Here is a 15,119-nt window from a genome sequence, read left to right as displayed (position 1 = left end):
GCGGGCCGCAGCCAATGGGGAGGCCGCGCGGGCCGCAGCCAATGGGGAGGCCGCGCGGGCCGGTTGCCGCGAGCCGCAGAGGGGAGGTGGCGTTCCCGCCATGTCGGAATCGCGGTCGCAGGACGCCGCCTCGGACTCGGGGCCCGGGAGCCGTAGGAGGACGTGGACCGAGCTGCTGGGTAAGAGCGCGCGGGAGCCGCGGGGGTGGGTGGTGACGGGCCCTGAGGCCCCCTCCCGCCCTGGCCTCCGCCGGCCCGCCCCCCAGGACCTCCCGCCTGCCCCCGCCTCTCCCGAGCCCCGGTCTTCGTCCCCCGGGCCCCGGCCCCGCGGCGCTCCGGTTCCCTCGGCACGGGCGGGGCTGGCCGCCGTCCAGCCGGGAGTCCCGGAGGATGGTTGTCCGAGGCGGGGAGCTGAAGACTCGTCCCGGGCGTCCCGGGGCGCGCGGGGACCGCTTAGCCCCCGAGCACAGAGTCGGGGAACGAGAATCGGCGCCAGCCTCGGAGCGTTGGCGCGGCGCCGCTCGCTGGGCCGGGCGCGGCCTGGGTTCCTCGGCTCCCCCGCGCGCCCCGGCTCGCCGTGTCTCGGTTCCCCCAGCCCGACGCGCCCCTTCCCCGGACACGGGGGGGAGTCTTGGTCCCTCGTGGTGTGAAAGGCCCCTCGGTTGGGTGCGTCTGGTGCGCGTCTTGCTGGGACGCGCGGGGATTTCCCGTGGAAGGGACGTGTCCCCGGGGCGTCCGACCGGCGGGTCCGGAACGCCCCCGAGTCGGCTGGCAGGAGACTTTGAGGGGTGCTGTAACTCTGTGCACCTGTCTCTGCCCCCAGCGGGAAGGGCCGAGAGGCAACGGCAGGCTCTCGGAAGGGGACACAAGCTGCAGGAATCAGCCGTGCGCCTCCTGAGACGCCACCTGAATTTGAACGACCTTTTGCTTGAGGTAAGGACGGATCGGTTCGGCCTTTGAAGCAGGGTTCGGTTTGGGTGTTTTGCACCCGGCCAAGGCACAACCTGGAAGAGACACCGAAAAGGCCTCCTGCGTATCTGGTAGAAGCATCCGTTTAAAGGCGGACTAGGCGAGAGAGAGGTGGGGAGCGTTTATCTTTTTGGAGAAAAAAGAAGGTCAGAGTGAATTTAGTTTTTCCCAAAAGGCTTTGGTAAGTTTCACTTTTTAAAAATGTTTGCCTCAAAGTATTTGAGACTAGCGCAGTAAGTGAGGTACAGAGCGGGAGAGGGAGAAGCAGGCCTCCCGCGGAGCAGGGAGCCCGGTGCGGGGCTCCATCCCAGGCCCTGGGGCCAGGCCCTGAGCCCAAGGCAGACGCTTCACCATCTGAGCCACCCCGGCGCCCCACACAGCTTGCATTTTAACTAGAGTTCCCTGTGTTTGGTGTCTAGGTAGACGGCTCAGCGTGTAAAACTCTGTGTCTCAATCAGTTGATGGATCCTGAGGCCTCTGCTGATCTTCCTGGTTCATTCATAGGTACGTTAGAGCTCAAGTTTCTTAACTTACGTGGGAGAGCTTTATGTAAAGCGACCTGGACCTCCTTGGGGCGTGTTATAAGGCTGTTATTTAAGCAGCATTTGACTCTACGTAGGACTCAGAAGCAGTAGGAGCCAAAGTGTCCCTTGGAAAAACATGGGACAGTAATGTGCACCTCGTTTATACAAGTGGCAAAAACGGGTTTTGCTAGATCCGAGAGAGCAGACAGGAAGCCAGAAGAATATTTCTGGGGTTGAGAATATCTCAGGATATTTCAATTTGAAAATAATAAGATCAGGGAATTCTGTGAGAATAACAAAAAAATCAGTTATTTTTTGGACATTCACATTTTTATTACGAAATGACTCATTTCAGAAAGATACTAGCTAAGTCATTAATTTGTTTGAAGTATCAATTGAAATAACCATAAACCAACAGACTCACTGTGACCCCCGATCACTACAGATCTTTGGTGAATCATACTGATTTTCACTGCCCTGTGTTTGAATTTCACGTCCTGGTGTCATCATTCTGGGGAACCAGGCTCAGCCACACACTTTCTTATATGGATTTTAGATCAAGGCATAAGACCTTATATAAAAAGCTCTTGACTTTGACTACAGAAATATAAATAGACCCTTAATGCATGAATTTATTAGTGGCTTTTCCTGTTGAACATAGTTGCTATTATACTTATATGATATATGATATATAAAAGATATGTTATATAAAAAAATTAAAGTCTTATAAATAAAAATAGACACTTTTCTGTGCAGACCATCTGGAAACAAATGGTTAGAAACTAGCATTTTCTACCTTGCTATTGTGAATTCTTTCTTTTTTCTTTTTTCTTGTTAAGATTTTTTATTTATTTATTTGACAGAGACACAACGAGAGAGGGAACACAAGCAGGGGGAGTGGGAGAGGGAGAAGCAGGCTTCACGCTGAGCAGGGAATCCAATGCAGGGCTCGATCCCAGGACCCTGGGATCATGACCTGAGCCGAAGGCAGATGCTTAACGACTGCGCCACCCAGGCGCCCCTGCGTGTACTCTTTAATTCCCAGTTTCCTTTATCTGTTTCACCCATCCTCCCATACACCTTCCCTCTGGCAACCGCCAGTTCTCTGTATCTAAGAGTCTGTTCTGTTTTTTTGTTTGTCTCTTTTTCTTTGTTTGTTTTGTTTCTTAAATTCTACAAATGAGTGAAATCCTATGGTATTTGTCTTTCTCTGACTTACTTCACTTTTTGCATTATATTCTTGAGATCCATCCATGTTGTTACAAATGGCAAGACCTCTCCCCTCTTGTAGCTTAGTGATACTCCATTGTATATACATATACCCATCTTTAGCCACTCATCTATCGATGGAGGCTTGCTTCTATACTTTGGCTGTTGTAAGTAATGCTGCCATAAACATTGGGGTGCATACATCTTTTCGAACTACTTTTTTTGTTTTCTTTGGGTAAATACCCAGTACTGGAATTACTGGATCATAAGATAATTCTCTCTTTAATTTTTTTTAATTTTATTTTTTAAAGATTTTTTTTTACTTATTTATGTAAATAGAGAGCGTGTGTGTGGAGGGAGGGGCAGAGGGAGAGGGAGAGAGAATCTCGAGCAGATTCCGCACTGAGCAGGGAGCCTGACTTGGAGTTTGATCTTGGAGATCATGACCCGAGCCCAAGTCCAACCAACTGAGCCACCCAGGTGTCCTTATTTTTAATTTTTGAGGACCCTCCATACTATTTTCCACGGTAGCTGCTCCAGTTTGCGTTCCCGCCAACAGCACACAGGGGTTCCGTTTTCTCCACATCCTCGCCAACAACTTGTTGGCATGTTTTCGGTATTAGCCATTCGGAAATGTGTGAGGTGATACTTCGTTGTGCTTTTGAATTGCGCTTCACTGATTAATGATGTTGAACATCTTTTCTTGTGTCTGTTGGCTATCTGTATGTCTTCCTAAGGAAAATGGCTATTCAGGTACTCTGTCCATTTTTTATTATTTTTTATTTATTTATTTATTTTTAAAGATTTTATTTATTTGAGAGAGAGAGAATGAGAGATAGAAAGCACGAGAGGGAAGAGGGTCAGAGGGAGAAGCAGACTCCCTGCTGAGCAGGGAGCCCGATGGTGGGACTCGATCCCGGGACTCCAGGATCATGACCTGAGCCGAAGGCAGTCGCTTAACCAACTGAGCCACCCAGGCGCCCTATTTTTTATTTTTTTAAAAGATTTTATTTATTTGACAGAGAGAGACACAGCGAGAGAGGGAACACAAGCAGGGGGAGTGGGAGAGGGAGAAGCAGGCTTTCCCCTGAGGACGGAGCCCGACACGGGGCTCGATCCCAGGACCCCGGGACCATGTCCCGAGCCTAAAGCAGACGCTTAACAACTGAGCCACTGAGGCACCCCTACTCTCTCCGTTTTTTAAATGAAAATTTTTTTGGTGTTAAATTGTAAAGGTTTTTTATATATTTTGGGTATTAACCTCTTATCAGATACATCATTTACAAATAGCTCCTTCCATTCAGTAAATTGTCTTTTTGTTTGGTTGAGGGTTTCCTTCACTGTGGAAAAATAATGGCTAGAAATCAACATTTTCTCTCCTACCATGAATTATTTCTTGACCCCAGTGGTTGATAATTTCTAATATTGTCATTTGGAATCTTTATAACTACTATTAGTTTTAATTTACATATTGGTATGCATTTTCAGAGCCCTGGAGATAATGGGCATGTGTTACAGTTTCCTTTTCTTTAAAAAAAAAAAACACAACCCAGTTTCGGAGGTCAAATAAGTTAGACAACAATTTGCTTGTAGGCATTATCTTTTTCCAGGCTGTTGAGCATTCTTACTTTATTAAATGCAGACCAGAGGCTGGATACTCAGGAGGCTGGTAGCTGCAGCTTTTTTTTTTTTTTTAAGGTTTTATTATTTATTTGTCAGAGAGGGAGAGAGCACAAGCAGAGGGAGCGGCAGGCAGAGGGAGAAGCAGGCTTCCCACTGAGCAGGGAGCCCGATGCGGGGCTCGATCCTAGGACCCTGAGATCATGACCTGAGTCGAAGGCAGACGCTTAACCGACTGAGCCACCCAGGCGCCCCTGGTAGCTGCAGCTTAAAAGGGTTTTTAAACCCCAGGTCTTCTGTTTTAGACGTTGTAGTGTGTCTCCGGCTTTTTGTGTTGTCTTTAAGGCTCTGCTTTACGGGATCAAGCCTCGAGACTGGGTGTGCCAGTGGCTGTGCTGTCCAGCCGGACAGTGGCCTCCAGCATTGTGCAGATCTGTGCGTCCAGTGGCGAGCCCTCCCCCAGGGTGCTGCTGAACGCAGAGCAAAGGGTAAGACGCAGTGCCATGAGCTAATGGTGCTTACTCGTTACTTTTAAGCTATTTGGGAGAATAGGACATTTCTTTAATATTGTTTCAGAAAAGATTTAATCTCTCTTTTCAGAAGAAAATGTCTTCCTTATTGGAGGTGGCTCAGCATTTATTAGCCCATAGTATGTTCTCTCGTTTCTCCTTTTGTCAAGAACTGTGGGAAGTACAGGTAAGTTTGACATTGCAACGCTGACTCTTGGGGTTTCTCAAGCAGCATTCTGTTGTGTGGAGACAACAGAGTCCCAGCATGTTCTTAGGGATTTCACCAAGCACCTCATTAATCACGGGGCAGGGAGAGAACCATTCAGCAGTTGCCTCTGTGGGTGGGAAAGAGGTACCTTCAATTACTGTATTTGTCAGTATTCACCCATATTTAGTAATATTTATTAGAGTGGGCCACAGAAACATGTTCTTTGTTCTTAGGTATAATTATGAACAATTTTCCAGGGTAGTATAAGAAACTAGAAGATTATAACTTAAAAATTGTTTTTATTCTTTTGAAGCATTTTGAATTCAGTAGGTTCACAGATTTTTGAATAGTTGAAAGAACTCAAGGTAACTGGTTATTAGATTGTTATTAGTAAGAATATAGAAAAAGGAAAGAAAAAACCCAGGTGATGGTGCATTCGTGGTTTCCCCCCATTCTTTTATCCAGCATACATTACATATGTGTCTCTAGATGTGTCAGCATTTGATGGGTGCTCACAGCTATATAGCTGGAGGGAGGGGCAGCCAAATGCCTGTGAGTTGTAATGACATAGGTGTCCACAGGTGTGCAGGGGAGAGTAGAGAGTGGACAGCTGCGTGACTGGTGGCTGGGAAAGGCTCTGAGAGCTGGCAGCTGCGTGGAGTGTGGAGGAGGAGTGCCATTTTGTCGAGTGATGGAGGGCAGGACAAAGTAGGCCGTGGGACACAGGAGACATGAGCAGGATGTCCTGGGGGCAGGGGGAAGGGTATCTGCTGCAGAAGGGGGTACCTCGCTGGGATAGGAGACAGAAACTGGGTTACAACTGTCCTGTGCTGCGTCCAAGAGTCTCAAGTTTGTTGTGAAAGCTGTGAAGAGCCAGTAAAGGGTCCAAAGAAGAGAAGAGATGGATATGTCCAATCCCTATTTTGGAATCTCGTATTGGCCACAGTGGAGAAAGTCCTAGAAGCAGGTTACACTAGAGGCTGGACAGGGTACTGGGGGACGAGGAGATGAAGGCTGGTGATGGTGAGTGTCTGAAGCCAAAGGGACCAAGGCTGTGTTGGAAGCTGTGCCTGTTACTGCATTTCAACTGTCAGTAGAGTCCAGTAGCTCAGTGTATAGGCTCTGCATTTGGTAGGAAAAATAGGTGCACGGAGGACTCATAGCACTCTTATTTTCTTCAGAATTCTTTGTTGCTTGAAGCTGTGTGGCGTCTTCACATACAAAACATTGTGAGCCTGCAGGAGCTGTTGGAAAGGTACCAGTGATAACTCAACATTATCTTAGCATTACAAGGTTTATGTTTTGTAATCTAGCCTTTATGACTGACATATATATCAAAGCCAAAATCAATGAGAGAAACTCTTACTTCATTATTTAAAGAGAACATATGTTATAATCAAAGTCTTTGTTTTGCACAAAATTGGTAATGTTTTCTTTGTATAAGATATATCATGGGAGGGGCGCCCGGGTGGCTCAGTCGGGGAAGCGTCTGCCTTCAGCTCAGGTCATGATCTCGGGGTCCTGGGATCGAGCCCTGCATCGGGCTCCCTGCTCGGCGGGGAGTCTGCTTCTCCCCCTGCTTGTGCTCTCTCTCTCTCTGTCAAATAAATAAACAAAATCTTAAAAAAAAAAAAAAAAAGATATATCATGGGATAAATATTTTTTTTTTTAAGATTTTAAGTAATGTCTCTACCCAGCTCGGGACTTAAACTCACAACCCTGAGATCGAGAGTCACACACTCTACTACCTAAGCCAGCCAGGTTCTCTTGTAATAAAATATTTTAAAAAATTTGGTGCCTGGGTGGCTCAGTCAGTTGAGTGCCTGACTTCGGCTCAGGTCATGATCTCAGGGTCCTGGGATCGAGCCCCGTACGGGCTCCCTGCTTGGCGGGGAGTCTGCTTCTCCCTCTCCTGCTCCCCCTGCTTGTGCTCTCTTTCTCTCTCAGATAAATATAATCTTTTTTTTTTTTTTAAGATTTTATTTATTTATTTGACAGAGACACAGAGAGAGAACACAAGCAGGGGCAGTGGGAGAGGGAGAAGCAGGCCTCCTGCTGAGCAGGGAGCCCGATGCGGGGCTCGATCCCAGGACTCCGGGATCATGACCTGAGCTGAAGGCAGATGCTTAATGACTGAGCCACCCAGACGCCCCTCAAATAAATAAAAAAAATTTTTTTTTAAAAGGGGGTGCCTGCCTGGCTCAGTTGGAAGAGCATGAGACTCTTGATTTCAGGATTGTGAGTTCAAGCCCCATGTTGGGTGTAGAGATTACTTAAATAAGTAAAACATAAATAAACTTATCTAGAAAAAAATTTTTTTTAAGATTTTATTTATTTGACAGAGAGAGAGAGACAGTGAGAGAGGGAACACAAGCAGGGGGAGTGGGAGAGGGAGAAGCAGGCTTCCTGCCGAGCAGGGAGCCCGATGCGGGGCTTGATCCCAGGACCCTGGGATCATGACCTGAGCCGAAGGCAGATGCTTAACAACTGAGCCACCCAGGCGCCCCTAGAAAAAAAAAAATTTTTTTAAGATTTTATTTGTTTGAGAGAGAGAGCATGAGTTGGGTGGAGGGGAGAGGCAGAGGGAGAGGGAGAAGCAGGGTCCCAGCTGAGTGGAGGAGCCTGACAAGCGCTCAGTGGTCCTGGGATCATGACCTGAAAGCAGATGCTTAACTGACCTACCCAAGTGCCCCATAGAAAATTTTTTTAAAAATTTATTTATTTATTTTTTAAAGATTTTATTTATTCATGAGAGACAGAGAGAGAGAGAGAGAGAGAGGCACAGGGAGAAGCAGGCCTCCCGCGGAGCAGGGAGCCCGATGTGGGACTCGATCCCAGGACCTGGAATCATGACCTGAGCCGAAGGCAGATGCTTAACCATCTGAGCCACCCAGGCGCCCCTATTTATTTCTTTTTTTAAAGATTTTATTTATTTATTTGAGAGAGAGAGAGAATGAGAGATAGAGAACACGAGAGGGAAGATGGTCAGAGGGAGAAGCAGACTCCCCGCCGAGCAGGGAGCCCGATGCGGGACTCGATCCCGGGACTCCAGGATCATGACCTGAGCCGAAGGCAGTCGCTTAACCAACTGAGCCACCCAGGCGCCCCTTTTTTTAAAAATTTAAAAAGAGACATTCAGGCAAATATGGTTGATGGAATGTGTGTACCTACTTTTATTTCCTCCTGAAATCCCACCAAAAGTAAGGAAAGTGACTTTATATAAAGATAACCTCCTCAAGAGGGCAAGTGTAGGAGAAGAGATAGGAGAAGCAAAGGTTTGGAAGCAGAAGGCAGATAGACCTGTGGTAAATGACTTAGGAGATAGACTTGCCCTAAGCCAGCAGTGTGGCTGCTCACTCTGTTCCTAAAAGACCACAGGATGGGAGTGCTGAGCACCTCTAATGGAAGGTGAAGGAGAGGGACTCAGTACGTCTGAAAGCACACAGAAGAGGCGTTTGGAGCTTTTGCCTGTCGTGCTCTCGGCAGCCAGGCATTGCTCCTTCCCCAGCCATACAGAAAGCCGGGATTGGTATATTTGTCATCTGGTCAGGAACAACTGAGTGTCTAGTTTGGGGAACCCTGAAGCACAGTTGAAAAAGCTGTGTTGAAACCAGTGGCGTTGTGAGGTGTTGATCACCTCTGGATTTGAAAAATTGGATCTTCACCTTATAGCAGAACAAGTGTAGGTGAATCAAAGGGGGAATAAATGAAATTATGAAAGTACTAGAAGAAATCATGGAAGATGTTTTTGTAATCTTGGAGAGGGAAAGGCCTAACTATGATAAAAGACCTAGCACTTAGAGAAGACTGACAAATCTAACTAAGAAAAACATATTTCCTGACCTATGCACTCACTAGGCATAGGGGGGTTAAAAAAAGGCATCCAGATTGGAATGAAAAAGTAAAACTATTTGCAGAGGACATCATCTTGCATATTGAATACCCTAAGGAACCCACACTGAAAGATTAATTAGAGCTGATTAGCAAGTTGAGCAAGTTTCCAGAAACAACCGCAATATGCAAAAGTCAGTTGTGTTTTTATACAATAACAACAATCTGAAAAGGAAGTTAAAATTTCATTTGGGCCACTTGGCTGGCTCAGCCCAAAGAGCCTGTGACTCTATTTATTTATTTATTTATTTATTTTTAAAGATTTTATTTATTTGACAGAGAACAAGTAGGCAGAGAGGCAGGCAGAGGGAGATGGAGAAGCAGGCTCCCCACTGAGCAGGGAGCCCGATGCGGGACTCGATCCCAGGATCCTGGGATCATGACCTGAGCTGAAGGCAGCCGCTTAACCGGCTGAGCCACCCAGGCGCCCTGAGCCTGTGACTCTTGATCTCGGGGTCATGAGTTCGAGCCCCAAGTTGAGTATAGAGATGATTTACATAAAACTTAAAAAAAAAAAAAGAATTTCATTTAAAAGAACACTGAAGGGCGCCTGGGTGGCTCAGTTGGTTAAGCGACTGCCTTCAGCTCAGGTCATGATCCTGGAGTCCCGGGATCGAGTCCCACATCGGGCTTCCTGCTCAGCAGGGAGTCTGCTTCTCCCTCTGACCCTCTTCCCTCTCGTGCTTTCTATCTCTCGTTCTCTCTCTCTCTCAAATAAATAAAATCTTTAAAAAAAAAAAAGAACATTGAAAATAATAAATTAGGAATAAAATAAAAGAAGTGCAAGACTTGTACACCAGAAACTATAAAACATAACTAAGAGAAATTAAGACCTAAAGAAATAGACATTCCATGTTCATGGATTGGAACACTTAATATTCTTAGGATAACAGTATCCCCCCCCAAACTGATTTATGCATGCAGTATAATCTCCATCAAATCTAACTCGAGTTTTTTACATACATTGACAAGCTGATTCTGATACTGAAGTGGAGATGCAAGGGACCCTGAATAGCCAAAAATTCTTCAGAGGGAACGACATTGGGGGATTCACAGGTCCTGTTTTCCGAACTTATTACAGAGCTGGACTGTGGTGCTGGCCTAAGGGTAGACCTAGAGCAGTGGAGTAGCATTTCCAGTCCAGATATAAACCCTGAATATTTTTTTAAAGATTTATTTATTTATTTTAAAGAGCGAGAGCATGAGCAGGAGGGGCAGAGGGAGATAGGGAGTCCTGAGCAGACTCCACACTGAGTGCAGAGCTCGATGCAGGGCTTGATCTCACAACCCTGAGCCAAAACCAAGAGTCAGATGCTCAACCCACTGAGCCACTCAGGCGCCCCTGTCAATTGATTTTTGACAAGGGTGCCAAGACCATTGAATGGAGGGGAATGGTCCATTCAATAAATGATATTGGGACAACTGGACATGTACATGCAAAGAATGAGGTTGGACCCCTGCTTCATACCACACATAGCAACTAAGTCATAGTGCATCTAAGATATCAGTGTAAGAGCTAAAGCCATAAAACCTCTAGAAAACCCAGAGTTATGTCTGCATGAGCTTGGATTAGGCAATTGTTTTCTGGACAAGATGCCTAAAACTCATGCAACAGAAGAAAATGGAGAAGGAAAATTATGCTTCATCAAGTTTTAAAACGTGTGTGTGTGTCAACACTGTTAAGATCATGAGAAGACCATGCACAGAATGGGAGACATTAATTGCAAATCGTGTATCTGATAATCTAGTATCTAGAATAAAGAACTCTTGTACCTCAACAATAAAAAGGCAAATAATTCAATTAAAAATGGACCAAGGATTTCAATAGACATTTGTCCAAAGAGGGTACAGATGAGGCCAAGCACAGGAAAAGGTCCCAGGTGTCGTTAGTCCTCAGAACAGTGCAAGTCGCCAGGTGAGGTCCCTTGCTTCTCCTCCTTCCAGCGCCAGGCTCCCCAGGTGGTTCTGCATGGCTCATGCCCTTGATGACAAGTCTGTTGCTTCAGGCTGCTACTGCTTTATTTGTTTCTGAATATTTTACCTTTTTTTTTTTTTTAAAGATTTTATTTATTAGAGAGAGAGAGAGAGAGAGAGAGCACATGACGGGGGGAAGGTCAGGGGGAGAAGCAGACTCCCCACTGAGCACGGAGCCTGATGTGGGACTCGATCCCAGGACTCTAGGATCACGATCTGAGCCAAAGGCAGTCACTCAACCGACTGAGCCACCCAGGCGGCCCTGATTATTTTACTCTTACTGAACTTTCTTTTTTCCCCCGAGTAGTAGTAAGCTATCCCAAATACATTTTTTGAAAATGATTGCTTTTTTTTTTTTTTTTAAGATTTTGTTTATTTATTTGACAGAGAGAGACACAGCAAGAGAGGGAACACAAGCAGGGGGAGTGGGAGAGGGAGAAGCGGGCCCAGGACCCTGGGATCATGACCTGAGCTGAAGGGAGAGGCTCAACGATTGAGCCACCCAGGCGTCCCATGAAAATGATTATTTTTAATGTCAGTAGCAGCCAGCTCTTCTGAGTCAGCAGGCCCTGTCGTGACTTCTGGGGACAGCTCAGGTGGCTCCCAGCTGGTTCTCAGGCTTCCTAGTGAAGTGCATGTGGAAGAAAAGGGCCTGATAGATATGGGACGATGGTGGGCCCAGGGTGAGCTGTGTGCTTTGTCCCTAGTCATGCTGACACGCGGGCCACGGTTGCGTGGCTCTTCAGGGACCTGTGCCTTCTTTGTGAGCAGATGGAAGTGTCCACTCAGCACACTGACATCGCCAGGGCTATGCTTTCTGGTAAGTTCACAACAGGGGCAGGTTCACGGGCAACGTTTAGGTCCGTGGGAATGCTGCGAAAGTCTGTGGGAACAGGACAGCCCCACACCCCTAGCATGCGAATTTGGAATGGAACCATCTCCACCTGGACCTGCTGTGTGAGCCTGCTTACCCTTGAATGGTGTGCAAGCTTTGATAAAGTCAGTCTGTTGACCCATTGTGTTTGGGGGCCTATAGCTGGAGTGTTTAAAATACGCTGGTTATGACCTACTGAATTAGGAGGCACACGCCACCCACATGGGGTTGGCAGGTAGCTTCCTCAGCATTTGCGCTCCCGCTTTGGGGAAGTGAAAACCTCCAAAGCCATGTTGATTGGAGGTGCAGCTTCAGGGCATTCACAGGAAGAAGTCAAGTCACAGGAATGTGTTAACTTTCAGATCCCAGAAAAGGAGGGGTGAAGTGAGCCAGGGAAGCTCACAGCGAGGGGGAGACAGAGAGCAGGCACCTGTTACTTGTAAGGTGGGTGGGCCTGAGGTCACTAACTTTTTGTGGGTTCAGATCTTTTTTTTTTTTTTAAAGATTTTATTTATTTGAGAGAGATAGAATGAGAGAGAGCACTAGAGGGAAGAGGGTCAGAGGGAGAAGCACACTCCCCGCCGAGCAGGGAGCCTGATGTGGGGCTCGATCCCGGGACTCCAGGATCATGACCTGAGCCGAAGGCAGTCGCTTAACCAACTGAGCCACCCAGGCGCCCTGTGGGTTCAGTTCTAAGTGGTTATTTTAAAAGGTACCCAGGAAAAGCAAAGTAGGAACTCTGGCAAGCATGCTCAGCTCCCGGTCTGATGTAAACATCAGACTCGGGGTGAGCGCAGGCATATGCTGTGCTGGCCTGGGCAGCAGCTCAGCGTGGCTGTCCTCTTATCACACTTGTTTCTCTGGGCGCCTTTCCCTTAGAGTGGTCCCTGTCCCTGGCTCGTCTCTGAGCCAGCAGATCCTGGCCGTTGCCAGTAATGTCTGAAGAATGAAATCTACAAATAAAAAATTAGATGAGAAGTGGAATGTTCCATACAGGTAGCATATGAAATTTTTTACATTGCAAAAGATGTGTTCCTTTTTCCTAAAACTTTCTTGGTGATGGATGTGAGATCCTTATGAATTCCTGAGTCTAGAGTCAAGAGAGTTTTAAGTTTAAATTGAAGATGAGACAGAAAATCTTCTAATCTTTTCAGGAGATAGGAGTCTATTTCCTGACTTGTTCCCTAGAATGTAATGTTTCCGGGTCCTTTTAGAACAGTCCTTACATTATTCGTTTAGGAGATTGGCTGGAGAGACAATCCACGTGAAAACCTTAGATGATAGTTTTTTTTTTTTTTTTTTTAAGTGATCTTTACATCCAGCATGGGGCTCAGATGTAACAACCCTGAGATCAAGAGTCACACGCTTCACCGACTGAGGCGGCAGGGGCCCCAGATACTACTTTGTTTTAAGAAAAAAATCCTTCCCATAAACTCGACTGATTATGAGTATTTCCCTTTCAAATAGAGTGGCAGGAAGCGAAGTCCGGTTCAGGAAGGGTTTGGTCGGCGGGGCCTGTGAAGGCTTGTGTGTGGGGTATGGAGCTGGGCGAACTGACGTGGGTCCTCACCTTCCCAGGTGCTGGGAGGCAGGGCCTCTGCATGATCCACATCTGTTTGGAGACCACAGTGCATGTAAATACTTGGGTTTTGTGGTTTTCAGATTTTGTGCAGTTGTTTGTTTTGAGAGGATTTCAGAAAAACTCGGGTCTGAGAAGTGTGGAGCCTGCACAGATGGCCCAGGTAAGATCAGATGTAGAGTCTGGGACCGGCCCGTGTGACCAAGTTGGAAGCTCTTGGACCGGTGACCCCACATCCATCTATTTATTTAAGGGGGGGACACAAGCAGGGGGAGTGGGAGAGGGAGAAGCAGATTTCCCGCGGAGCAGGGAGCCCGATGTGGGGCTCGATCCCAGGACCCTGGGACCATGATCTGAGCCAAAGGCAGACGCTTAACGACTGAGCCACCCGGGCGCCCCTGGTTTCCAGAGTTCTTGAGGGTGAAAGCCTTCACCATGGCCCAGAATCGGAGAGCTGTTTACCTGCAGAACTCCTCTGCACCGACCCCGTGAGCCGTGGGGCCGTGGGTGGCCAGCAGGAGGCAGCCGGGGCCCTGGGCCACACTGAGAGAGGTCCTGGGGATCCTGGCGGATCCTGGCAGAAAGTCTTCCTTTTCACTCTGTTGAGTCTCCCCAGTGTCGGGGTGTTGTGTGGAGGCGCTGTCTCATTTCCCCGTAGGGTGACCGCTAGTGTTCAGCACACAGAAGTGAGTAACCGTGCCCCGTGTTCTGCTTTGACAGCTCGCCATGGACGTGCTTCAGAGGATGCTGATGTGTGAGTCGTCTGCTCCAAACCCCAGACTGCAACAGCTAGTTTGCTTATCAGGGACTCTCAAGGTTTCCTGCCTTTTCTCTTCACGTATTCGCCAGAACTTACCCTCTGCCGTTTCTCCTGGCTTTCAGTTCTTGGTGGCTTTGCGTTTACTGTCCAGAGCTGTAATTAGGGAAGCATTTTACTGCCTCCGAGTTTTGATTGATTTAAAAGGCTTAGGTCTTTGGTACCGTTGGGATGCTTGGAGGACTTGTACCCTTGGGGGGCATAGGAGGCTGATGAGGTCTGTTACTTGGAAATTGGGGAGCTTTCCTTTCCCAAAGACTCATTACCTGGTTTGTCCAGTGATAGCTGGTCAGGGATCATTTTTTTTTTTTTTTTTTTTAAAGATTTTACTTATTTGACACAGAGAGAGACAGCTAGAGAGGAAACACAAGCAGGGGGAGTGGGCAGAGGGAGAAGCAGGCTCCCCGCCAAGCAAGGAACCCGACGCGGGGCTCGATCCCAGGACCGTGGGATCATGACCCGAGCCAAAGGCAGACGCTTAACGACTGAGCCACCCAGGTGCCCCTGGGGATCATTTTTGATGGATTGTGAGGCTGAGCTAATGTGTTTTCTGTTCCCACTATATGTTGTCAGTCACTCTTGAGGCTTTGGCCACCGAGCTGCAGGATGAATCCCCAGCGTACAGGGCAGTGAAGAGCTGGTACGTCCTAGGGGCAGGCCTGCTGGGCATGCTTAGGGGGTGGTGCCTACTATCTCGAAGGTCCTAGGTGAAGTATCAGCAGCTGCGTCCTGCAGATGCTTTCTGCCACTGGGACAGTGTCCTTGAGGACACCTGCTGGAGAGCCCTAGGAGCCCTCTGGTCCACTGCTCCTTCTGTAGATGAAGCAGGAGGCTGACTGGCCCTCTACTGCATGAATCCTCTGTCACCTGGGTGTCTGCACTCGTGTGAGCCCAGATTCCCACCCAGGGCACCCCTGGAGTGACCTTCTCATGGGCTGGGCTGTCC

At 47.7% G+C, this 15,119-nt stretch overlaps 1 protein-coding gene across 1 annotated transcript in view; it reads left to right on the top strand.

Annotated features, from left to right (window-relative positions):
* Positions 1-50: 50 nt before the first annotated feature.
* Positions 51-15,119, top strand: part of FANCA (FA complementation group A) — a 59,431-nt gene continuing 44,362 nt past the window's right edge. The window contains exons 1-10 of the mRNA XM_025860322.2: positions 51-179; positions 823-932; positions 1,388-1,472; positions 4,667-4,809; positions 4,922-5,017; positions 6,220-6,293; positions 11,611-11,723; positions 13,440-13,519; positions 14,077-14,110; positions 14,747-14,813. Coding sequence (XP_025716107.1) covers positions 101-179; positions 823-932; positions 1,388-1,472; positions 4,667-4,809; positions 4,922-5,017; positions 6,220-6,293; positions 11,611-11,723; positions 13,440-13,519; positions 14,077-14,110; positions 14,747-14,813 — 881 coding nt within the window. The 5' untranslated portion in view covers positions 51-100. The remainder of the gene's footprint in view (positions 180-822; positions 933-1,387; positions 1,473-4,666; positions 4,810-4,921; positions 5,018-6,219; positions 6,294-11,610; positions 11,724-13,439; positions 13,520-14,076; positions 14,111-14,746; positions 14,814-15,119) is intronic.

The sequence above is a fragment of the Callorhinus ursinus genome, unplaced genomic scaffold, assembly GCF_003265705.2.
Source record: "Callorhinus ursinus isolate GAN/ISIS: 27379988/994484 unplaced genomic scaffold, GSC_fseal_2.0 scaffold46, whole genome shotgun sequence".
Lineage (NCBI taxonomy): Eukaryota > Metazoa > Chordata > Mammalia > Carnivora > Otariidae > Callorhinus > Callorhinus ursinus.
This window is presented reverse-complemented; position numbering and strand designations above follow the sequence as displayed.